Here is a 26,843-nt window from a genome sequence, read left to right as displayed (position 1 = left end):
GTGCACTTTTTGTATTTACCCAATTAGTTTCGCAAAGCTCCAGTTTTGCAAGGCCTTCACACTGAAGCATGTTATGTTAGATTACCTAAATTACGATGTCGATTACAGTGATTCGATGAAGGTAAATGGTCTATAGAAATACTTTTATTATTTGGTTTTATGTCATGCATCTTGCAGTAATTCAATCATAATTTAGGTTATTATTTAGTAATTAATGGATTTTCTTTCATTTAGTCTTGAATTCATTATGACTACATGTCCACTGTTGCTGGTGCGATACCGGCTTACCTATGGTTAGGAGGCTTACCCACCGTGATGAAATTTCATTTTTTAGGGTTCCGTACCTCATAAGGAAAAAACGGAACCCTTATAGGATCACTTTGTTGTCCGTCCGTCCGTCTGTCAAGACCCTTTATCTCAAGAACGCGTGAACGTATCAAGCTGAAATTCACATGAAATACTCAGGTCTATTGTCCCTTTAAGCTGTGAAAATATCAAACTTCTAAGCCAAGCCAATCAAAAGATACAGCCGATTATGTCGATATTTTCAACAAATTTTCGACACTCGCAAAGGAATCAAAACCTACAGGATACTTCCCGTAAACTCAGAATCTTGAAATTTGGCATAAAGCATTGTCATATAATGCAAATATAGGAAAAATTGCGAAAATTACATTTTTTTAGTTATATAATATAATAAAAATATTTTAATAAAATGAAACTTACTACCTTATTTCTCACGAACGAATAAAGGTATCAAATTGAAATTTATACCAAATACCTAGATCTATTGTCCCTTTAAGAAGTAAAAAAATCAAACTTCTAAGTTAACGCGATCAAAAGATACAGCAGTTTATACCGACACCTTAGACGAATTTCCGTCACACGCTAGGGAATCAAAACCTACAAGGTACTTCCTGTGAACTCAGAATCTTGAAATTCGGCACGAAGCAACGTTATATAGTACAGATAAAGGAAAAATTGCGAAAATGATAAATTTGAAGTTATATAAAATTTAAAATATTATTTTTGCTTACATGACATAAAATATTTTTTTAATAATTATAAACTTACTACCTACCCTTTTTCACATGAACGCGTAGAGATATTAAAGTTGAAATTCATATCAAACACTTCTTAAATCTAATTGCCTCTAAACTGTGAGAAATTCTAAATCAACGCAAAAATTCAAAACGCTGAGGTAGGTACCTACCTATAATGCAAATATAGGAAAAATAAATAAATAAAAAATAATCATACCGCATATTTTGAAATTCGCCACTACTCGCAACGGAATCAAGTAAGTAATTTGATTTAATACGTCATAAATTGTAAACCGCTACGTTTGTACGGCGGAACCCTCGGTGTGCGAGCCCGACTCGCACTTGGCCGGTTTTTTCTATCTCAAACCATTTTAACCCTCGTATGAATGAGGCCACTAAGGGTAGCGAGTGTAGTCCAAATCCTCCATTTAAATAAATAAATAAACGTCACAATCTGTCAAACACCATACAAAAAACACCGGTTATTGTTAAAGTTACGATTAGAGTAACTTGGTGCAACTCAGCCTATGATGACGATCTCAAATATTTCGATTTTTTAAATTATGTACTTATTTTATTAACCTTCACTCTCCTCTCACACTGTTAATTGCTTCTCACCAACAATCCACTTGCCCTAACGTAATATTACATAATCTGCTTTGACCTTTAGCCCAGATGCAGCCAGTAGGGCAAGCTGCTTCAAACCGGATTAGGTTCGCGAAGGGTTATGTACCATCACTTGCTATGTTTGGGCAAAACGATTAATTAACTCGAATGACGTGCAGTTACTTTAATAGAGTAATCTTTGGTGTTTACATGATTATTTAGATGGATTTTGGACTATGCTTTTAAGAATAGGCGCACACCGTTGATTTTTCGTCGGCCGATAGTTTAGTCGGGCAGTTGATCCCATACTGATGTATGGGAGTGCGCACACTACGCCGATTCGATTTGGCCGATTCTTCATACAATTTAAAATCGGGCACAACTATCGGCCAACTAAAAATCAACGGTGTGCGCCTACTTTAAGATAAATTAATTACATTCAAGCTGAGTTGTACCACCTAACTTTGACCGTAACTATAACGATAACCGGTGTTTTTTGCATAGAGTGACATTTGTCAAAGTTAAAATAAGATGGCGCAACCCGGCCTAAGCTTATAAGGTTAGGTATCATGTAACTAAACTGTAGAGTTAACTAGTTACTTATTAATATGTTAAGTTTAACTTCGACATTAGCAAAATCACTGCGCATTTAAGTCAGATGCATAGAGTCCGAAAAATATAACTCACTTGTCTTTTTTCGAGTAAATTACATAGTTTTATTTGCTGAAAACGGTTAAATCTGGGCCAAGGCTTAATCGGCTTAAATGATCGAATGTGTGGCCTCAAAATTTCAGAATAAAGCGACTTACACACCTTCCTAAAAAGATTTATAGACTAAAGCTTCTTTAATAAGTAACTAAACTATTGTGTGTACATAGCATTCTGCAATATTCTCAAACGTCTTATCGCCATATTTTTTACTAAAATATTTTTTTTGTCCACAACGAGGAAAGCTCTTGGCTTGTCTTGTATCTCACGTCTCACCTGATGGTAAGTGATGATTTGCACTACTTATTAGAACCTGAAAGCCTTCTTTCGTAATTACCTAGATAGGGATGTAAAAAAGGACATATTTTAAATAAAATCGGATGTAAACTTGCCTTAAGCTAACAAGGCTCTCGCACAAATGATTTGTATTGCCCTTAGAGAATAATTGCTCTTCTTATTTTATAGATCGTAATGATTCGAACTGAGTTTGCTTTTAATGCAGTAATTACGTTTGAGTAATGTGTTCTTTGTTAATTGGTCTTGTGTTGTGTAAATACACTAAGTGCCATTAGTTAATCTACATTCTATAATCCTGTACCGAGGTTTTTAGGTAGGTACCTAAGCGGATTTTTTTGGAACTGAGAGAGCGTAGATATTGAGCAAGGATGGGGATAGTTTAAAAATAAGTGTGAAAATTCTTATACGCAACTAGCGACCGCCCGTGATTTCGTACGCTTGGATCCCGTTTTACCCCCTTAGGGGTGAAGTTTCGTAAAATCCTTTCTTAGCGGATGCCTACGTCATAACAACTACCTGCACGCCAGATTTCAGCCCGATCCGTCCAGTGGTTTGGGCTGTGCGTTGATAGATCACTATGTCAGATTAAGATATTGAAGAAGAATGATTGGAGAAGCCTATGTGAAATTATACTAAGAATAGCCACGATAATTGAACGGTGAAGGGGTCGGACTGGTTGACTCGCCATCCGAGGAACGTGGGTTCGAACCCTGCTGCCGCTCGACTATTGTGGTGAGCCCACTCGTGACACTAGCATAATTATTACGAGGGGCTAACGGGACTATTAGTAATTAGTGCAATACAAAGAATATTAACCCCTCCAGCTAAGCTAAACTCTATGCTTGTGTTAAGAGGTTTTACCACAATAATCTTGTGGCGATTGGGTTCAAACTACCTACCTTCGAATATTGACAGTCCGGCACTAATAACTATGGACTATTGGGTAAAGTAATACAGCTTTTAAGATAAGCTCTTATTTTTAATAAGAACTATTTTTACCGCAGTCAAATCAATGATAGACAATGGCAAGATGACTTTAGATAAAAAAATCGTGAATAGCTTCGACCTAACCTCATTACTCATGTCCTATTAAGCAGCAAAACCCTGAAACTTAATCATTAAATTGATCTGCGAAGGTCGATTCATAAAAGACTAAACTCTATTGACTTTTATTCTATAATAATAGAGTCTAAAAATATAGCCTGTTCTTAGTATGTCAATACGTCTGTCTATCTTAATGATATAATTAGAGACCTAACCGTAATATTTTCATAATGACTGGCGTTACGTAAATGCTTAAGAAGTTTAAATGTGCATTTCTTACGTAAACGTATAATTTTAAAATAAACTTTGAATCTATAATTGGGTGCGGAAGCTTTTGAGCTTACTTATTGATGACTAATTAGGCGTAGTGGTACGGCTGCTACGTGAAAGGTCGCGGGACCGATTCCCGCATAATACAGCGACAGACTTAATTGTATGCATGGAAGTTTGTTTGTATCTGCTCTTATGGTTAATAACGGTGTTTTAAGTGTTAAATCACTGCCATCGGGTCATTTATTCACTACTGCAGGACCACCCCCTCACTATTTACTTGTTACAAATTGAGGATTTGGCATACACTTTTAGTAAACTTGTCCAGACGGATTTGAGAGGCCCCTTATTGTTATTATTCTGGGCTTATAGTCGCTGTTTTATGGTTAATAATGGTGTTTTATTTACGAGTATAAAGTACTGCATCATTGTCATCAGGTCATCTACTCTCCACTGCATGAAGAAGCACGCCCTCTCTAATTACCAGATGCAAATGGAGGATATGGCCTTCCCACCCACACATTTTTGTCCTTTAGTTTCCTTTTACGAAATTGTATTTACAAAAAAGGTGACACGAAGAATTTACGTCAAGATACATACTCTGAGATTTAATGTACCCAGTTAGTAGTAGTTTGCTACAAAACATTATCCTCTTTTGTGCCGATGTCAACAAAAGCGTAGTAGGTAATGAAAGTAAATAAAAGCTTGTAATAATTCATTCACAAAAAAGGCCGCCCACCAATAAATTAATTAAAAATTAGGGATCGTTGACACTATCTATAAAATCTAATTAATTACTCACGTTTATATTCGGATCGGTGAATCTGTTTGTCCCGCTTGCCTAGTTTAGGCCGTATGAAAGTCAGACTGACGGCCGAATAAAAGCCTCAAGGTTAAGGATCCGTTATACCACCATAAACTTTACTGTCACTGTTGGAAGCCTATCCTTTCTATGGCTATTATTATGGTAATTTTGAATGTCGCCTTAATCTATTGGGGAAAGGACGCACTTTACTGAATACTTTCATTTTATAAACCACAGAAAATAAATTAGTTTAAGTGATGTTTTACCCAGTTGAGGTAGTTATAGGCACCGTCTGCTTATTTAAACTATGTTTTATAAAAATCATTTAGGTACTTCTTTAAATTTTCCGGTCTTTGTGGAAATCCTTGGGTGAGGCCTTTGTCCAGTAGTGGACGTCTTTCGGCTGAAACGACGAACGAACTTCTTTAAAATACTTTGAAAAACCATGTCAGAGGGATATTTCCTAGACCAGTCCTAAAATTAAAAATAGTTGTTGAAATTAATTTTACATAGGGTAATTTGTGAAGCCACTGAAATAATTCGTCATAATCGTCAATCTTCAATATTTCCTTCATTTTCCTAAGTATGCCAAGCTTAGCAAACAAAAACTGGAGTTTATAATGAAAGCTCCGAATTCAAGTTTGTTGTCAGTCAACTTTGTGGTAAAAGTACGCTACCTATTTAAAGACAATCATAAGTTCGCAAAACAATTTTAAGCGTAGTAGAGACCATCAATAAATAGCAATGGAATGAATAAAAAGCTTTGCGGAGCTTTTTTCAAATGTTTCAACAGTAATTGATTTAGCAGTCATATTTCTATAAAGACATTATAGTAAAAATGCAACAATAGACCCGTTACATTAACCGGCAAATGCACGTCTCATCTCCCCAATCCATTGTGGGGCACTCAACATTTCTCGCCTTCCATTATGCTCATAATGCACTTGCGCTATCTTTTTTGCTTGAGTTTACATAATCCTCGAATGTGAAGGTTGGTTGGCGGGGAGGCTGTATGACCGCCGATGCCATCGCCTCAGTTGGAAGTGACGCGCGCGCGGTCGCGCCTGTGCAGTGACAGTTTACTTTTTAATTTATTTTTTTAGTGCTGTGCTCGGATACAATGAGGCTGATTTTTTGGGTGAGTCTGGATTTTGTTTTTTTACCGAGTTTTGAGGTCGAGTATCGATGGCCAGGTTTTGATCGCGCCGCGGGCGAGTCCACTTTCTTTAGTGAAAGTCGAGTGATCATCGATTCATCATCGGAAGAGGGCTCGTTTTTATCGATTCTGGTTACCGTTATTGGATCACTAGTTTTTTTTTTTTTCAAAAATTTCCTTCCTGGTTCTTACTTGGAAATTTAATATTGAACTTGTCGCCTTTTTACTATAATACTATTTTAATGAAAATAAACGATTAATTCGTATGATACAAAATAAGTGCCTTATAAATATTATCTACCTAATTAAAATTTTAATATGCACAATCAAATCAAGATTCGTTTTTATAAATAGTTAATTTCTAAGTGATATAAAAATAGAAAAAGCACGAGCTTCAGTATCGACTGGTTTTCAAATTGGTGAAATTAGTGAGAGTGAATCAACAAGTTTAGACAAGAATCGTTTAACGACGGCCGAACAGCCGAATTCATGAACTTAATTAGTGAATTTGTTAAATAAACTTTTTACGGTTGCAATTTTTTTTTGTCAATGGTTAATCGAAAGAAAAATGTAAATATGGAAATATTACAGCAGGAAACTGTTTAAAAGAGACTTGGAAGCAGAACTAGATCAAACATAATTACTTAAGCTAGGGTAGAACCAAGCATTTTCCGATTTGTGAACTTTATAAATTAGATGTTGGACTCAACGCAATTCTTTGGTCAGTTGGTAGTCAAGTTGACTAAGAGAATAATGAGAAGAAGGCAATATTATACAGCGGAGACTATCTGGGACAGAAGGAGACTAGGTTAAACATTATTACTTATGCTAGGGTAGAAGACCATTGTATTTTCCGATCTGTGAACTCTATAATTGGATGTTGGATTCATCGCAATTCCTTCTTCCAAGTATTCCGATTTAGAGTATAAACAGTTTTCGTTACTTGCCTTATTGAGCTTTTTTTTTGAAGTTATCATAATAAATGGTAAATCCAGTGTCTAAGTAGCTCATTTGGAAGAGCAGTCGCCCGGCAAGCGGAAGGTCGTAGGTTCAATTCCCGCCTCAGGCAGTTCGATTTTTTCAAGTTATTTATAATTTTCAAAATAAATGGTATTGTGAGTCTATAAGTGCCCTGAAAAGGGCCTAAGTACTGATTAATATTTTGATTTTGGTATACCGATCACCACCACCGTCTTTGCAACAAGATGAGTCGCCCATGCTTTGCTTGTGTTTGAGCAAATCGTACGCTATTATCGGAAGAAAGAAAAGTAGTAAAGCTCAGAACTTCAGTTAAGATGAACCCAACTTAACTGAAGCAGCTATAATCTTTTTCTCGTATCTCGACCATAGTAAATAAATGCGCTTTAAGTATTTTTGATTCCTGAAAACAGCATTTATTTTCAAATCCTATTAGCATTTGACATGAATTGTATCAATATGGTGCCATCATCACCCCAAAAGTGGGTCAGATGTTCGCGGAACTAAAGACACACTTAACTTCAAAATGAACCCCACATACAAAGTAATGTAACTAAACTACAATTTTTCCCCCAATATTAAGTAAAAATACTGTAATGTTGTGTTTAAAATGGTTTTATGGCTTTTATTAGCTTAAGCCGTGTGGTGACGGCAGAGTAGAATACATTTGTCACCAACCCCTACTCTTCCCGCGGGTGTCGTAAGAGGCGACTTAGGGACTACACATCAAACAGAGAATGGGCAGCAGCGCTCTCTGAAAAACATCAATCTTTTAAACTGCGATCTCCAACCCGCCTGCCAAGCGTGGAGATTATGGCAAAACCCTCCACTATAGTGGAGGAGGCTCATAGTCCAGCAGTGGACTGTAAAGGGCTGTTGATGATTAGCTCAGTAATGTGTTTTTATTGTGTCCGTTCAGACGCGTGCAGAGCATTAGTCCGTTAATAATTTATTTTATAATAAAATTACGAAATAGCACGCTTGACTTTACTGCCTCTACTTTTTTTGCCGAGACAAACAATGTGTTTCAAATTACATAGAAAGATCCCTGTTTGTAGTATTATAAAGAGTTGTGGTTTTTTGAATAAAAAAAATAAAAATAGGTATTAACAACAAAATAACACCTTAATTATACATACTTGTATAAAAAAAAAACACTTTAATGAGAAAACCAAAAATTTGCGACAAAATTTAAAAAACACATCCTAACAATCTGTCTATATTAGTTTCATTAGCACAAAACAAACTTTTCCACACCTTTATGCAACGAACTAATGCAACAGACAGACATGCAAATTTAATGTTTCCTTTCGCACAGTAAGTCGGCACATTCTATAAGTATTTCGTAACTGAGAGATTGGGAGGCGGTCAGATGAGAGGTTATAGCAGTTACAGTTTAACTCGTTCAAAAATAGAAAGGCACTTAGCATTGTGCTTTGCTCATGCGAATTTTTTGCGTAAGATAAAGTAAAGCCAGCCTATAAACGTCCCGCTGTAGGGCGCAGGCCTCATCGCACCTATTGGGTTGCTTAGACCAAGTTCCACCACGCGCTGGGCCCTTTTGGTGGAGGGTCAGGGGACAGGTGACCAACCTTCCAAGTGTGATGTTATTAAACCGCCTTTAGACCTCTGATTAGGTCAGTTGACGTTACTAAGTGAGCCGAGACCCACTTTTAATTATAAATATTATCCTACACCAACACTTACCAAGTAGTTCTTATTATTTATTAAGTCCGTCTAGAATGTAAATAACGGTTTTGCTATGATTACTTCATTTCTACGAGCAATCCAGGGAGTTAAATTCAAAATGGATTTGCATTAACAGATAACCTGCGACAAGTTACATTATTTGCTGGTTGAACTAAATAAACTTGAATTCTATAAATTCACTTTTTAATCCATAAGATTTGTTAGATTTTAATTTCGTTGCTGGCTAGATTATTCCTTTGACTAACTAGGAACAGTCAACAAAAGTCTACGCTAAGACCAACTGTTCCATGCCTCACCTTTCACCTTATGAAACAAAGGCCAGAAACTCGGGACAGGCGGCTATATCTGCTAATAAGTCTATGTATAAAGCATAATTAGCACTCAGGTTGTGTTATAATTATGCTAAATTAGTTGCTAACGGCAGCTGATATAACACCTCGGTGCAACGTTCGGGCAATCATGCTGGTCAATCATAAAGTAGGGTAGTTTCAATGGCTAAGTACATTCTAATCATGAGGGAATAGAGTTCAGTTAATGGCTCTATAATGGTGCTATGGTTGATCAGTTGGTCTCTTTTGACTCAAACTTTCATAGTTTTTTGATCCCTAGGTGGTTTTTGTTTGATTGGGATAATACAAATTTGAATCAACGTAATTGTAAATAACTGGAACTCAATCGAAATTTAGAAACAGTCAAATAACAGGGGATAAATCCTGTTAGGATTAAAGGGCCATTTTTGAATAACACAAATAATATTTATTCCGAAAATTGAATTCTCGCTGAGAAGATTGCATCCATTCCATTCTGAGCTTTTCTTCGTCAGACTTGAGCGTCTAGTACCTAAATCCTACTTATATCTAGAACAATCTCAAAATCAAAATCTAGAAAACATTTCAATGCCAGAGAAATTACGTGCTAACTCTAGTTAGTGCCACGATTTTGATGGCATCTTGCGTGTAAGCTCGCATGGCGTGAACAAAAATATATCTACGCACGTCATGTTGTTTTGGTGAGAAAGTGTGATTAATAATTTAAATTACTTTGTAAAACGGATCTTTAAAAAGGTTGACTAGTCTAGATTAATAGGTCAGTATTAACATTTTCAACACTAATAATAACAAATTATTACCTGATTTTACCTTAATAATAACACATGAGCCAACAACCATAAAGGTTATTCTATTTTAATAGTGCATAATGTCACAAAAATTACGTCAAGTAGTCACGACATGTCCAAAATTGCATCCGAACGACTCAACGTGTGTCATACGGTGTCACAAACTCACAATGTTGTAACAGTCGTTGCGGTGACAACACGAAAGATGATAATCAAATTAGATGCGCCGGCGCAGCATTGTTTCGAGGTAGGTAGTAAGTGTTTTTAAGGGGACACTGGTTTTCAAAGAGGGATACATGAAGCAGCTATACTCGATAACACAGTCTATGCTGGTCAACTTTTTCACACTGGCACTAAACCTGACCTTCGTACGCGTGGATCCCGTTTTACCCCCTTAGGGGTGAAGTTTCGTAAAATTCTTTTTTAGCGGATGCCTACGTTATAATAACATCTACCTGCATGCCAAATTTCAGCCCGATCCGTCCAGTGGTTTGGGCAGTGCGTTGATAGATCACTATGTCAGTCAGTCAGTCAGTCAGTCACCTTTGAGTTATTTATATATAGTTACATTAAAACAAAGTTAATATGTCCCCATCAAAGCTTGGTTAATCGGGTACTGTATACTGTATATTGTGTATAGGCAGCACGCCTCAACTTCACAACTACCTGGCTGTAGGCAATTTTGTACACACGGATGACAGGTGCGTGTCGAAAAAAGCTCCCTCATGAACTTTGTGGATACAAAAAGATAGGTTGATTTACTTAATGACGCTTTCAACTTACACCTCCCAAATATTGTGCGACAAACTTGGACATAGTCTTTCATGTGTTTTAGAAATAACATAATAGAGATAAAAATACATAGATCATGAAGCTATTTCACGTGAATAAGGCTGAGTTGCACCACCTAACTTTGACTGTAACTTTAACGATAACCGGTGCTTTTTGTATGGAGTTTGACAGGTTTTTGACGTTTGTTAAAGTTAAAGTAAGATGATGCAACCCAGCCTAAGTAAGTTACTTAAAACTTTTTTACATAACTCTAGCTAGACTTTTAAACCTCCTAAACTCTAAACTTCGCAGTCAAACAGAGATATATGTATGTTATTTTAGGGATAAAGTTTATTCAAAAATTATGACGGAACCTTTATAATATCATGGTCCCGTTGCGCTCACTTCCCGTTTCCAATTGAGGGTTAAATAAACGGCTGTTAAAACGGATGTATATTGACTTACCTGGTCGGCAGGATTTGATAACTGGGGCGGGACGTGCCCGGATGAAGTTATGGGTTTACCAACCATAAATATAAATACAATTGCTTATAATTTACATTAATGTCGTAAAATAAACCTAATGCCTGAACCGTAGATATTATGCTTATATCTGACATTAATCGAACTTCTCCAAGTTCGTTTGATGTCAGATTATATTTATAACTACCGTTGAGGTAGCAATGTGGTAAAATATGGTATAGTGAAATTCAAACTAAAACCAATGATATTTTTAACGTTAATAGCAATATGGTAAAATATGGTATAGTGAAATAATTGCATTTGAAACTTACCCAATGATATTTTTAACGGTAACAAGAAGCCCATTTAAATGTAAATTTAGGCTTTTGGCTAAGGCTACATTAGGTGACTGAGTTTCTTCCGCCACTTCTTCTCAGCACCAGCCCATATGTTGTCCCGAAGTGGTGGTAGGGCAAGCTATATTTGGGACGTGTTTATGTGCCCTGGAACTGGCCTATGTACTGAATAAACTATTTGAATTTGAATTAAGCTAACTAAAGTCGAGTTAAAGTTTATATGGAGAAAGTTATGTAGGTAAATAAAGAAACAAGGGCATCTTTAAGTAACTTTATATAAAAAGTACATATAACGATAAACCAGTAACTTCGTGTGCCATTTGACTTAATGCATTTCCCTTTATAATTACACAGCAAGAGTCGAGGCTCTACATAGTTATTAGTGATCTCTTTTATCGCAAATTGTTTATCGAGATTAACCGCTTAATCCGAAGGAAATCAGACATTTACCGAAGGAAGCAGTACCGGTACAAGTAACGCAGGTGGTCTACTATAAACGATCGATCGAAATATCAACGACAAGCTTTTGATCGCGGTGTCGCGGTCGCTTGCGTAATTAAAATATAGCCTAAAAATAAGAGGAAAAACAAACGCACATCCATCCATTCTCACATTTATAATATTAGTAGGTTTAAAAAATAAATGTTTTTTTTTAATTGGATCGAAATTGTGGCAAAGAAGTGGTAGGTGGTACTTGGAATGCACCACATCGTTTATAATAACGTGCCCAAATAAATGACCAAAGTAATATCTTCTAATTTGTTTGCGTATAAAGTATGTGGTTTCAACTTTGTTTTTCCTATAGCTTTTCTATTTTCTTCAGTAAGTTAGCTGAGTGGGATAGGTAAGCCTTTTTAGTAGGCCTTTAGAATCCAATACAAAACCTTAGTTGGGGCAGCCAGCTTCTTAGCAAAAATAAACGTATTTTTTACGCTATAGCAACCGTGAATAACTATTCGAGAGTGCATTATTCGCTCGATATTTACCGCACTCGATATCGAATATCGAGTAGAACTCGGAATAACCTCCCGCAGTAAACGCTGCTAACACGATTGCGGCTCGCTCCACTGAACGCGGCCTTGACTTTGAAAGCTATTTCCGATCTTTGTCGTTTCTCGTAAAAGCAGGTGTTTGACGAAGAAATTGGCCATTTCGATCGTGTTTTGACCCAGTTTCGAATTGTGATTGAGTGTACGAGGGCTGCACTAAAAGTATCGGGAATGGAANTTTCAGTGCCGCCCTCGTATGATGAATAATAGAGAAATCTTTCTGATTCAACCAAATATTTTAACGTCATACTTGTAGTGTGGTTTTTTCTGCTCGTTCGGAAGCAAACTGTATGCTTTTATAAACTGTGGCACAAGGCACTCTGATTTGAACATATTGTATTACACCCACATTGACAAACTTAAAAGTAATAGAGAAAAATCATTAGTTTCGGACTCTAAAGTTGTCTCTTTCAATTCCCATAAGTTGATTGTGATCTTCAAAAGGACTATGCAACCAGAAAATTCTTAATTACTACTTACTACGAGTACTTACTAGTAGGCCCTTATCAGAGCACACCCCTTCCCAATGCTTACTCTACCACCATATTGTTGGGACCATATCGACTAGTAACAATGCTTGCTCTACCACCACACCACCACATCGGGACCATATAGACTGCAGGTGTAGTGGTAGGTAATACTTGAAATCAAAAGTTTTCTTTGACTCTTTCTCTTGTCACTTGAATCCAGTCTTGCAAATCCAGCTAAGACGCTCTCGCTGTCTTAAAAATTAATACAACGGGTCAGTCTTAATATTTGTTCCAAAGCGATTCATTCACCCAAAACAAAACGCTTTTGTTATTAACAAAACATCTATTATTTCTCCAAAACCCCGAGCTAAGCGTAACTTGTGACAAATGCGCGTAACTCGTATTATGCGCGCGCGCCGCAGCGTGTAATGTAGCGTAAGCTTCGTAATGTTACGCGTTTGACGCTTGGACGCGTGAAAATTACTTTTGGCTGTTATTTAAAGTAAATGACATAGTATTACGGTAATGAATTCTGTAAACATAATAATAGTTTGTGTTTAAAATGTATTTTTACAAGAAGAAATTCTTTACTTTTACCTTTTACACTGCGAAGTTTGCATTTTAGTTTCATTTCTGAATAGGACTCCAATGTGGAAATAATGTAGAAATACTATGTCATTAATTGTTCAAGTTTTATCTTTTCCATATAAATTTTCATTTACCCTCTAGGATACAACATACTGTTGTTATTTAGCATTAATACTAGTGACTACAAACGATGTAACAATAATAATTGTGTACTTATCTTACTTATGTGCAGGCACAAAATAATAGTACTTCGTAACAAATAACATAAAAAATGATCATGGTACATGTACATGCGACTCTGCCGTAATATCGATTGCTCATCCAAAAGGCATATTGTAGAAATCCCGTAACAACTTAAATTACCATTTATGTTTAATACAATAAGTACACACAAATCTTCTTTACACAAAATTAGCATCGTATATCATTCGCACGCTAATATTAACGACTAAAACGTAATGTCAGTGTTACGTATCACCGTAAACTTTTACTCACTCACAAAATGCTTATTTGATTGAGTCGTTAGCCGATTAAACTCTATTCCTAAAGGTTTCAACGCATATAATTGGCTAGCTATGTTTTTTTCTGCTCCTACGCATGTAATTGGACAAATGACGGTAAAATTGACTGATGATGGTTCTTCTATCACATTATTCGGTTGCTATCAACCTTCGCACGATCGCAGTGATGTGTGAAATGGAACAGAGCCGTCCGTCGAGATAACGTCTTTTTTTAGTTATAAATTTTTATGACACCTCTTAACTACTGCTAAATGAATGTAGAATACAAAGTAGCTTAATTAATTTTAAGTGGCGACTAATGGTCGTTATACAATGTCATTACATAAGTGCAATTTGAGATCTTTTCGTCATCAATTAAATATTTAACTTGTCAAAATTCTTTGTCATTTTTGCTTTTGATGTATTCTCGGGATTAATGTCATACATTAATGAGTCAGTCCCTTAAATAAATGTATGATAGAGATTAATTACAGATATATTACAAGAAATCAGTGATCACTGATAACGATAGAGGTTACTACGACGAGCTTACTAAATAACTATGTAAAAACCAAGCGACTCTACGGTTTTGTTCCGCACGACCTTCCGAGAAAGTTCATAGCCGAGCACGAATCAGTAAAAGTATTTGACACATCACACGTAATTGTAAATTAAGCAAAACCTTACATCACGAACCTTACCGCTTAGGTAATAAGACCCAAAGTACACGCAGCCTTGGGTGAGACTTTTACTTTTTTCTGACGCTAACTACCGGCAGATTCACTTTCATTCACAGGTTTTTGTGATATTCGTTGGCGCTGTTTATTTGGCCAACGTTTGACGCAACATTGGTTAATATAAATATTTATTTTTGTAGTATAAGTTGGTTAATATAAATACAACGGTGACACAGAAAATACGGTGTTTTAAGTTTTGTAATTATTAGTAACCGTGCTCAGTGTGAGGTAATTGTTTACGTGTTTTTGTTTCCAAGCTGAAAACTAAAATTTAGCTTGTTTTGTAAGGCTGCCATTTAAATGACTATAAAATACACTTGTTGAAATAATATTATTGATACGAAAGAACGCGCCTTTTGTTAACTGTCATTTCTTAGTTAGGTACATATTGAGATGTTTTATGATTTTGTGATGCATATTAAAATACCTTATGTAGATTAATTCAAAATTTTACTCTGAATATAAATTAAAACTGTGTTTTGCGCCATATCTTGATCACCAATGCAATTAGTGATTTTATGAATACTTAAACATCTTTTTCATTAATTCAATTAGCCGTAATTGATTCTTAATTTAAATACGGAACCCTAAAAACAACCATAACTTTAAGAAAGAGCTATGAAAGACTGTTAAACGAAGTAATTTCTTAAACACATAAGTGCCTAACAACCATCATTCATATAATCCGATTAACTAAATACATTTCGAAAACTTTATGGTTTTAATAAATAACTCACAAAATGCATTTCCAAATAAAACTAATTGCGGTTGGATTTAGAGTTTTATTGCTCTTATCTTAAAAATCAATGCGCGGTCACGGAGGTCTAAATTAATAGGAATTCCAAAAAATAAAGTTCTTATAACCATTAATTTTGAAGTAACGCGCGATTAAACAATTTCTAGCTGGAACTTTATTGAATTTATTACGAGTTATAAGTTACATCACTGAGCATCTTCACGGGTCTCCACAGTGTTGGAGAAAGGCATTTGATCAGGATTAATATTTGAATAGATTAGACTAGATAAAGGAATACGTTTTGAAAAGAACAGCTTTCTAACTAGAGCTTTTATAAATAAAATGTAAATATTTATGGACACGTGGAGCTGATGGCCGCTGGGGCAGGAAAGTTATTGAGTGGCGATTAGGCGGACCGACGATCTGGTGATGGTCGCGGGAGGTGCCTAGATGCGAGCGGCGCAGGATCGGTGTTTTGTGGAGATCCTTGGGGAGGCCTTTGTCCAGCAGTGGACGTCTTTCGGCTGAAACCAACGAACGATGGGCACGTGGATTTCATATTATCATGATCATCGGTGATTCCAATGTTAAGGTTAATTCTTTACATTTTAGATAGCTTCTTCATCATCATCATGAGGTCATTTAGTATCCCCACTGTAGGAACACGACTAAGTAACCAAAGGCAAATGAAGGATTTGACCTACAAAAGCAACTTGCTATTACAAAATCTTTTCTACCTGCCATGTAGGGCGCAATTTTTGAATGTAGCTTACCTTCATATACATATAGGTACTTACTAATATTGTCTCTTTTCGTATCAACTGAAGCATAATTTGTATGTTTGCTTTTTTTAACAGTTTTAGACCTTTTTTGTATCAGCCAAATGACGTCCACAGCTGGACAAAGGCCCCCAAGGCTTTTCACAATAAACGGTCCTGCGCTGGCCGCATCCAGGTTCTTCTCGCGACCTTTACCAGATCGTCGGTCCACCTAGTAGGAGGCCTGCCCACACTACGTTTTCCAGCCCGCTTTAGAACTTATATTTTAGAAATTACATGTATCATATAGGCTCCCTAAAGGAGTTTATCGGGACTATTCCCACCTCGGTCCCACCACTGCAACTCCTGTGTAGCCAGGATCTACAGCTTGACCTCCAATAAAAACCCAACCAATGAAGAAGACCAAGTGAACTCTAAACTTTAATAACTTAATCTTATATATATAAAAGAAAGTCGTGTTAGTTACTCCACTTATAACTCAAGAACGGCTGAACCGATTTAGCTGAAAATTATCAGGGAGGTAGTTTAAAGCCAGGAGAAGGACATAGGATACTTTTTATCCCGTTCGAAATAAAAAAAAGTCTGTTTATTTATTGCCATTAAGGCGGAACAAAGTTCGCCGGGTCAGCTAGTAATGAAATAAATTAAGCAAGCATTCCCAGTACCGTCCAGTGACAAATATCAAAATGTCGGCTCACCATCAGATTAGAAAGCCAACTTACGTTTTACTTATCGTTAGCATAAACAGGCATATAAATAACTCAGATTTATATCTATCAGGTTTATTTGATTACGGATAGCTTGGAAATGAAAATACACTTATTTGAATTACTTTTAGAACTTTTAAATGAAATTTAGAAGCGTTTTAATTCCAAGAATGTAGTTTCTCGTAAAAGACATCAACGAGTTAGAACCTCTCCTCACGACAATACTATGTAATACTCATTAATACTATGAGATTACTATAGAATGACGCCACTTTAACATTAAATAACGCGTACATACAAACTAAGTATTTCTTACAAATTGAGTGTAATTGATTTTCAAATTGTGTTTTTACCATAATATGGAACACTAGCTTTCCGCCCGCGGCTTCGCCCGCGTGGAATTTTGTCTGTCACAGAAAAACTTTATCGCGCGCGTCCCTGTTTCAAAAACCGGGATAAAAACTATCCTATGTTCTTTCCCGGGACTCAAACTATCTCTATGCCAAATTTCATCAAAATCGGTTGCGAGGTTTAAGCGGGAAAGCGTAACAGACAGACAGACAGACAGACAGACAGACAGACAGACAGACAGAGTTACTTTCGCATTTATAATAGTAGTTGGGATTATGTATATTATGCAACTTTCCTTGTGTTGAAAATTTAAGTGTGGCGGATTCTTTCCAAAATACTCACATCCCAGTTCTTTTATATCAGGGCAATGTCTCTAGTAAACTATCTATAAAAGTACAAAATCAATCCTAGAACCTAATACACATCATATCAAATCAAGTTATTTATTCAGTCCTTCCTTACGCCCTTTCCAGGGCCAAGAAGCTTAAATCAAATCAAGAATCAAAAGTAGCGCTCTTTATCTACACTAATATTATAAAGAGGAAAAGTTTGTTTGTTTGGTTGTAATGAATAGGCTCAAAAACTACTGGACCATTTTTAAAAATCGAAAGCTACATTATCCACGAGTAATATAGACTAAATTTTATTTTGGAAAAAAAATAGGCGGGTCCGCTATATAATGTAGTCCACGCGGGCGAAGCCGCGGGCGGAAAGCTAGTTCTGAATATAATTAAAGCTTAGATCACGTAGATGTGCCCAAAAGGTTGAGAAATAAAAGCTCAAAGGGTTTTATTACCAACTTACCACATAGTTATATAACAGAAGATGAGCCACAACAATTTAAACAGTAACACGAAATGACAATCATCTCTGAAGGCATTACGACCACAAATTGTCCCGCGGCGGCAGTGAGCCTGTGCCTTTAGAAATTATAGCAATATTGTATAATGTAGGAAGAAAAACGGTTTTCTGGAGATGATAGCGGGCATCATATTAGAATATTGGATGTAATTTGTGCTTAATTCAATAAGCGATGCAGAAATACAATAATATACACTCGCGAGCAAAAGAATGGAATCATCCTATTTGTTTAACGATCGTTAGAACTAAATACTATGTATAACATGTATGTATTTATAAAAAAAGTATCTAAGTATGTTTATATGCGTTGTCTAGTACCCATAATACAAGTCTGGCTTAGTTTGGGACTAGAAGCGTAGTGTAAAATGTCCAATGATATTTATTTATATATAAAAAAAAATTACTAATATACTTTAAATTAATACCAAAGATACATTCATAGGCATTCAGTTCTTTGATGGCTCGAAACAAAACACAAGGGTATGATTCCATACTTTTGCTCGTAAGTATATAAATGAGTTGTAAAATAAATTAGGACAGTGCGAGCTATACATACTCGTATAATACATATTTATATATCGATTGAGCTAACTACGCACCTCGCTAGGATGCGACTCTCCCTCCCACTTCCCGCTCACCTCCCCTCGTTCACCCCGTCCGTACAAAAGCGTCGAGGTGACGTCATGGCTGCCAGGTAATAAAATAATAAATAAATAATAATAATAAATATCCTTGGACATTTTACACTGCGCTTCTAGTCCCAAACTAAGCAAAGCTTGTACTATGGGTACTAGACAACGGATATAAAATACTTAAATACTTTTTTTTTGTAAATACATACATATTATACATAGAAAACACCCAGTCCAATACAAACAAATATGTTCATGCACACAAATGTTTGTACTGTGAGGGAATCGAACCCACTACCTCCGGAATAGTTGTCCGTTTCGAACCACTACACCAAACGGCCGACAACTACTAGGTACGCAGTTAATTTGACTGGGTTGTATACTTTTTAAAGCACCTTTCTGCTGTTCATCATTTCATCATCATCATTTCAGCCATAGGACGTCCACTGCTGAACATAGGCCTCCCCCAATGCTTTCCATGTCGATCGTTGGTAGCGGACTGCGTCCAGCGCTTCTCTGCTACCTTTATGATGTCGGTCCACCTTGTAGGTGGACGTCCCACGCTGCGTTTGTCGGTACGCGGCCTCCATTCCAGAACCTTGCTGCCCCATCAGCCGTCAGTTCTGCGTACTATGTGCCCTGCTCATTGCCACTTTAGCTTGCTAATTCGTCAGGCTATGTCAGCGACTTTAGTTCGTTTACGGATCTCCTCATTTCTGATTCGATCTCGTAAAGAAACAGCGAGCATAGTCCTCTTCATAGCACGCTGTGCAACTTTGAGCTCCTGTATAAGGCCTATAGTGAGAGGCCACGTTTCCGAGCCATAAGTCATCACTGGTAACACACATTGGTTGTAGACTTTCGTCTTCAGGCACTGAGGTGTTTTGGACGAAAAGATGTTGCGTAGTTTCCCGAACGCTGCCCAGCTGAGTTGGATTCGACGATTGATCTCCTTCTCCAAATTGGACCTACCTATCTGGATCGAGCGGGTTGTATTCACCTTTTTAAAGCACCTTTCTGCTGTTGTCTGTACTTAATCTAGTGCTAGGAAAATTCCAGATTACACTATTAAACAGCTTTGCACTGGCTACGCTACTATCAGCCTGTAATTACGGATCTGTATCATCGTGTCAACTAACGAAGAAAGTGTCTTGTATGAAACCTACAAATTATTCAAAGTGTGCCAACCGCCTTATGAGCGATTGTAGGTACAGTCGATTGGTATTGGCATTATAGGGCCTTTATTATGTAGGAACAAGTTTGATAACATTTTAAAATTATTTATTGGCATTAACACATAAGCATAGGAAGGGCTTACATCTAGGGCCAGGGTTCATCAAACAATGTTTATAGGCAAAGAAGTCGAGCGTAATAACTTTTTGAATTTAACTGTTGGATCGGACCATGTCAATTTATTATATTCCAAAGAAAATTACAAAACACTTAATACAAAAGATAGATGAATTACAGATAATGCACTTTGTACATTACAAATACACTGGACTCTTGGGAGCTTTTTTTAAAAGCCAGTTTTCAGGAGGTTTATGAAAAATAAGCAAGGGAAAATTTTCAACTTATTCAAGTTTTGTTACAATACTACCTAGTTTGAAATTTGTTATTAGTCAAAAGAAGAAAAACTTATGTACTCTAAGTGGTACGGGTAAATTTATGTAACGGCTTCTCTTGTTGATTGTACCTGTACTTATCAACGATTAAGTATATACTAGTGCGGGTAGTTTCGCGCGTTTTCACTGCACCGTGGGAACGGCCAATCAGCCGACGGCCAAGGATGTTGATCAGCCGGTGAAACTGGACGGATTCGGATTGGAACCATCTGGAATTCTGGAATTGGATTCCAGAGGTTCATCAGAGGATCATTCGCGTAATTGGTGTCGTGTGTCTTGTTAAGTGGTTAATTAGAAGCTCAGGAACAGGAAACAAAGCTGTAATTGAGATACAGTATAGGTTGTTATAGGGTTTTTTTTAATCGTGTGCGTTGTGCCAATTTGACACAGCTTATCTTAAGCTGAGTTGCCCCATCTTATTTTAGCTTTAACAAACGTCAAAAATCTGTCAAACTCCAAACCAAAAGCACCGGTTATCATTATAGTTACCGTTAAAGTTAGGTGGTGCAACTCAGACTTAACCTCGTAACAGATTTATTTATTATTTTTGGTAAAACAAGTTTAAGGCAAACCCTACAACATCATAACCAAAATGAGAACAAATACACAGAGTATTTCACCCTACATAAGCTGTATGTTTCTCTAAAATGACAATTATATAAGACTAGCTTTCCGCCCGCGGCACCGCGCGCGTGGACCCCTGAATCCTTTTTTTTTCCAAAATAAAATTTAGCCTATGTTACTCGTGGATAATGTAGCTTTCGAATAGTGAAAGAATTTTTTAAAACGGTCCAGTAGTTTTTGAGCCTATTCATTACAACTAAACAAACAAACAAAGTTTTCCTCTTTATAATATTAGTGTAGATACACCACATTGTATAGCTTCATATACTGTCGTTATACAGGCCCTACAAAGGTTGGCAACTTTCTCAATAAAAATAAAGTGTTATGATTATGTTTTAACTGTCCCCGTAACCGTATCCTCTTGCCATGGGAAATTTAACATAAACTTATGGACAACGTTGGTAGTGAGAAACTGGGTTAATGGCGTACAATTTATTGATCATTTGTTTTTATTTACTTAGTTATGTCATATTTAAACAACGGAAGATGTAGGTACTCGGAATGTTAGGTAAATCTTGTTTTCATTTTTGCTTTGATTACGAAATTGTGTGTCTACTAGATACAAAACTGTACAAAACGTGTCCTGAGAAAAAAAACACAAAATTGTAAGCCATCTGAAGCAACAGCTATCATTTTGATATGAAATTAAATGACATTTTTATTAAGTTTTATCACTAATTGTGATCTTCAAAATAAGAAAAAAGTTAGCCCTTAAATATTATTCATTGTATCAAAATTGGCTCCACAATCTAATCACAAATCACCACCCACCCACAATCGTGCGGGCCGTTTCCAAAGCACAACCGCTTAATAGCTCTCCAATTCCCAATAAACCAATCAAATCCTTAATTGAATTCAATAATCTAATTAAATAAAGCCACAAATAGCTCAGATTGTTCTCCCTAAAACAAACAAACTTGTTCTGAAGATCTCGCTGCTTTCTCAAGCTGCGGGACCGGTCGGCGCGCGCGCAACTCGAAATCTCATTTGAATTTAGAGATTTTTGCACCTTACGCTGACGTGATAGAGGCCATGTTGGAAATGAGCCGCTTGACATGATTCCGAGGAAACCTTTTTGGGAATGCGGAATTGGGGTGCTTTCTGTATGAAGAATTTCGGACTTGATTTTTTGTATGAGGAAAAGTTACTTTACTTAAAATGTAGTCACATTTCACAAGGAAATTGATTATTTCTTTTCTTTTGTTTCTCTTTTATATGTCCCATTACTTATGATCTCAACTCTAAAATAAAAAATCTCACTAGCTAAGGAATGTAGGTGACTATTTGAGTTTAATTCCTGTGACCAAATAGAAAAATCCTGCAGCTTTGGAACAGCAAATATGCCTAATAATCATCAGTATTGTATAATGTAACCTAATCTTATACATTCCTATAAAATCTTCCATTAGAATGATCTACACCATTAATAAATAACGCACTTCATTTCACTATGGTCATATGGTTCACTATCCAGTTGTTGACGATCGTTTTCTTTTCTTACGTTTCTTATTTTTCCTCTAATTTAAATATAACTGCACACCGCGATGACCATGTGGTCATCTGGTCATATGCCACGTTGTGTCATTAGAAAGTGGACGCCGATGGCCCTTACTCGTACATTGCGAATGCCGACGCGAATATACTCATGGAATGTCTCTACATGGTCAATACGCAGCTTTACATACAAGTATATGTAGATGGCAGTACATCAAGCAAAATACTGTGATTTTTACCCGACTGCACGGCGCAAAGGAGTAGTAATGTGTTTAACAGCCTATGTATATGTATGTATGTTCCTTTGAAGCACTATAGAGACCAAATGCTTGGGGCGATTTTTATGATTCGCACGTCAAATACTTATCAACAACAAAAAATTAGTCATTGATGCCTCCGACTGCATTTGTGAATACTTCATTGTCTTTTTTTATCTTTTTATTTCATTTTTACGCAGTTGGGTTTTTTGTGTAATTGTAACTAGGTATTACCTGTATTGTGATGTAGACTGAGGTTCACACTATACACTAATAATCACTACGCAAACATTTTTGAAATAATTATATCACTTGAATAAAAATATTCGTTTTTATTATGGTTTAAGTAATTGGATTTGGTATTTTAGTAACGTACACCCTTATCGTTTATAGTGTGTACCTACTACGCACATGCACATATTATAATATGTTCCCAAATTCTTCAAGGTAATGAATACCTATATTCCTAAGCATTTCTGGGTAAACTAGCCTCAACTTAGATTGCATCTGCACTCTTCGGGATGAAACGATCAGTGACAGCCAACCCAGTCAATATTTTCGAAATAAAATTACATCCATAGATTACATCATTAAAAGTCGTTGATATGAAGTTGCAGTAACTGCCATGTTCCAGAAGCATGGGACGCCAACATTTTTGTGTGTCCAATACAAAGGCCTAGAATCCACTTGATGCGAATTGGTAGCCGCTTACCCTACAAGCCCAAATACATATCGAATGGCGAGCCAAGTGTGAAGCGATCTGGGCCGACCAACGGCTCGCCAAATAGAAAACGGCGACCTTGCGGTGATTTGAATATAAAGACTAAGTTTAAAAGAACCAGGATAATGCCTTGGAACATAGTCATAGTCATAGTCATTTATTCCATAAACAATAACATTATCGTATTGGAAATATTACAAAAAACATGAAAAATTAAAAAACATCAACCGATATAAAATCACAAATTAAACAACACAGCATAAAACTTTAAGGAAGCATTTAACAAAATGAGATCTTTACTTTTTATCATTTAAATAATCCTCAATACAAAGTACATAATAAAAAACAATGTGCCAAAATAAAAAAAAATCTTTCTTTTATTTTAAAGATAAATTGCGGATTTATGGAAAGTAGATAGTAAAAAGTTTCCGAAGGCCACCAGTTTCCACCAGTTTTTCGAATCCACTAGGGTGACTAGGCAGGCCAAGACAGGCACGTGCGTTAGAACTCATAGTATACTAATGTTATTTGGAGCTAATTGGTGTGATAGTTCTAACAATGATGATCCCACGTCATTTTAACTTAACGGTTTTTTTAACTAGGTAATCAGACCAGACTGAACCATAGACTATCTTAGCTACGACTCTATTATTCGATACATACCTAATTTGCCCATAGACTTTCTACTATTGTAAAGAACACCTTTAATTTTTTCTCTCACCCTAAATGTTACGTCCTGGCTACACAGGAGTTACAACAGTGTGAACAAGAGACCACCTGGTGGGAATGCCCCTTTAACTCTAAAATAACTTTAAGCAATATTAATAATCTCTACCAGCATTCATTAATAGAGACGGAACGGACGGTCTTGTGTGTTGAAAAATTAAAAATAATAATTAGTTTAAAAAGTTATTTAACTACAAACATTTTTGTAAAACAAAAGAGCAATAATTGGGAATAAGCCAACACAGATAATATCAATAAAAAACATAAACAAACAAGGTATCACAAAAATAAAACAAAGACAAATTATACATAAAGCTTAATCCACCTACCATCGGTGTCCAACGGTATCAATGTGGATTGTGGATTGATGTTCGGAAGTCATTGGCAGTCGGGTCGACTCCCAGCGCATCGGTGGCGACACTTTCACCGCACAATGGCCCATTCCACTCTTTTGTTTATTGATACGCACTTCAATAGGGCTGTCAATCAACAATCGTGGTCAACAGCTGAATTAATTAGTGTTGGTTGTTTTGCACAACATAATACTGAGAAACTATTATATAGCACCTACCACATAGAACTACAAGTAAATTCAATTAGTAGTAGCTCTACATGGTACAAAAGACAACATAAAATCTTTAAAATGTGGCTTCTTTGAACAAATAAATTCGCGAAAAGTTTAAGCATGAGACTCAGTTCAAATTCACGGATTTGTATTTCAGTAATAAATGATCTACCTAATATACTGACTTATTAAAATAACTCCTGTAAGCATACTCAAAATGTCTAGGCGACAAAAAAATAATAAAGGCCTCCAACCAATTTCATTGTGTCAAAAAAAACACGATCAAAACATTTCTTCTACTATACTTTTATCAACCGATATTCAGACTAATCTATTTTAATGTACCCATAGTAAAAGCTGTCCTTGAATAAATTATATCAAAAACTACATCTTACAACCAAGTGACATCCCTCTTTCGTTGACATTAACTCTACATCCGCCTACCTGTGTGAATACTTATAACTTGATAGTACACATGGCACATCAAGCAAAGCACTGGACCTTATGTAGTTGCAATAAGAACGACTTTGCAACAGAATAATATAGACTGATACTGTACGGTGATTTATTGGAGGAAATTTGGAAGTTCACAACACACTTAACTGGCATTCAAACGTATTGTGACTTTATATCGCTTGTTGATGTTGTTGTTGATGCTTCTTCTTTCGAATGTGTTGTGGATATTGTGGTCAGAAGAACTCTGGTTTCTGATTTATTGGCTCAATCGAACGTATTTTGGAAATGCACAAATGGAAGATCATAAATTATGAAAAGTTTGATTGTTTGTACTCGTACTTTTAAGTATTTGTTCCCAGATTTTTTAACTCTCAATATTACTCGCAGTAGTTCCCACCTAGGAATTGAACCCAGCTGAATTTTTGTTAATTTAAATTGTCATGCCTATTTATTGTTTTACTATAAGTTTGACCGGTTTATTATCACATAAAAAAGTTTGTGTTTCTCCTTTGGAATCGAAGGTACGACTTCCGAATTAATAGTATCAGGCGTTACTTTGCGGAAATCTATAGTTAGATATTAAAAATATAAAATTACTTAGCTTAAAATTTCCGCTTAGTGACGCCGACACAAGTACCCAACTGCTCTATCACACACACTACCCGCTGTAATCGTGCACAGAGCCAATAGTACAAGCAAATGTAAAAAGCACCGCCCGCCTGCCCACAAATCGCATGTGACATAGATGCAATAGTTATTAATAACTTTTAATAACGACTTCCGAAGCCTCCTTCCTATCTAGCCACTGCTCTACCACCTTAAAAGAGTCACTCTATCATTTAATAATCTTTACAGGCAAAGACAATAGACAGACACAGACAAGTTAATTAAGATGGAATCGCACCTTGTTAGAGTGAAATGAATGAAACTGGCGGTCGGACTGTATCTACCTAATCGCTGAAAATTATCTGTAATGCAAAAAATCATAATTAGGCTGTAGTGTAAGTAGGAAAAAGGCTATTTACGGGATTGAGTTATAGATATATTTTTTAGTTAATAATGTTTTAGTTTCCGTCCACCTTGTGGTTAGCCTCATAAAGTTTGCAGGAAAGCGCTGGATGCAGGCCGCTGTCAACCAACCAATCTGGAAATCATTGGGGGAGACCTATGTTCAGCAGTGGACGTCCTGTGGCTGAAATTGTGATGATGATGTTTTCGATCTACATGGGTCATTTTTGTCCTCGTATGATGACGGTGAGTGGAAGATGCATCATGCGATCCACACAGCTTATGACCGTAGTCTATGGAGGAACAACATATGTGGTCGCGATCCTGATTAGTGAGGGACTGAGGAAGACGAGAATGATGTATAAATATACACAGTTTTGGCAATAAAGATTATTTTATTTTATTCTATTCTATTCTATAGCGAGACATCGCCAGGAACTCTACCAAGGCTTTAAATATGGATACCTAATTTAAAACCATTCCTCTGAAGTTACTGAGTATTCTGTAGTTACATTTAACATGAAGCTCTCGTATAAATAAATATAAATAAATCTAAAAATATATAACTCGAAGGTGACTGACTAACTGACTAACTGACTGACTGACTGACATATTAGTGATCTATTAACGCACA

The 26,843-nt window shown here is 36.3% G+C and overlaps 1 protein-coding gene across 1 annotated transcript in view; it reads left to right on the top strand.

Moving 5' to 3' along the window:
- Positions 1 to 5,800: 5,800 nt before the first annotated feature.
- LOC114361329 (uncharacterized) overlaps positions 5,801 to 26,843 on the top strand; it is a 38,814-nt gene continuing 17,771 nt past the window's right edge. The window contains exon 1 of the mRNA XM_028316325.1: positions 5,801 to 5,911. Coding sequence (XP_028172126.1) covers positions 5,894 to 5,911 — 18 coding nt within the window. The 5' untranslated portion in view covers positions 5,801 to 5,893. The remainder of the gene's footprint in view (positions 5,912 to 26,843) is intronic.

The sequence above is a fragment of the Ostrinia furnacalis genome, unplaced genomic scaffold, assembly GCF_004193835.3.
Source record: "Ostrinia furnacalis isolate ACB-3 unplaced genomic scaffold, ASM419383v2 OfSCF5582, whole genome shotgun sequence".
Lineage (NCBI taxonomy): Eukaryota > Metazoa > Arthropoda > Insecta > Lepidoptera > Crambidae > Ostrinia > Ostrinia furnacalis.
The sequence above is the reverse complement of the archived record's forward strand: the minus strand, read 5'-3'. Positions and strand labels throughout refer to the sequence as shown.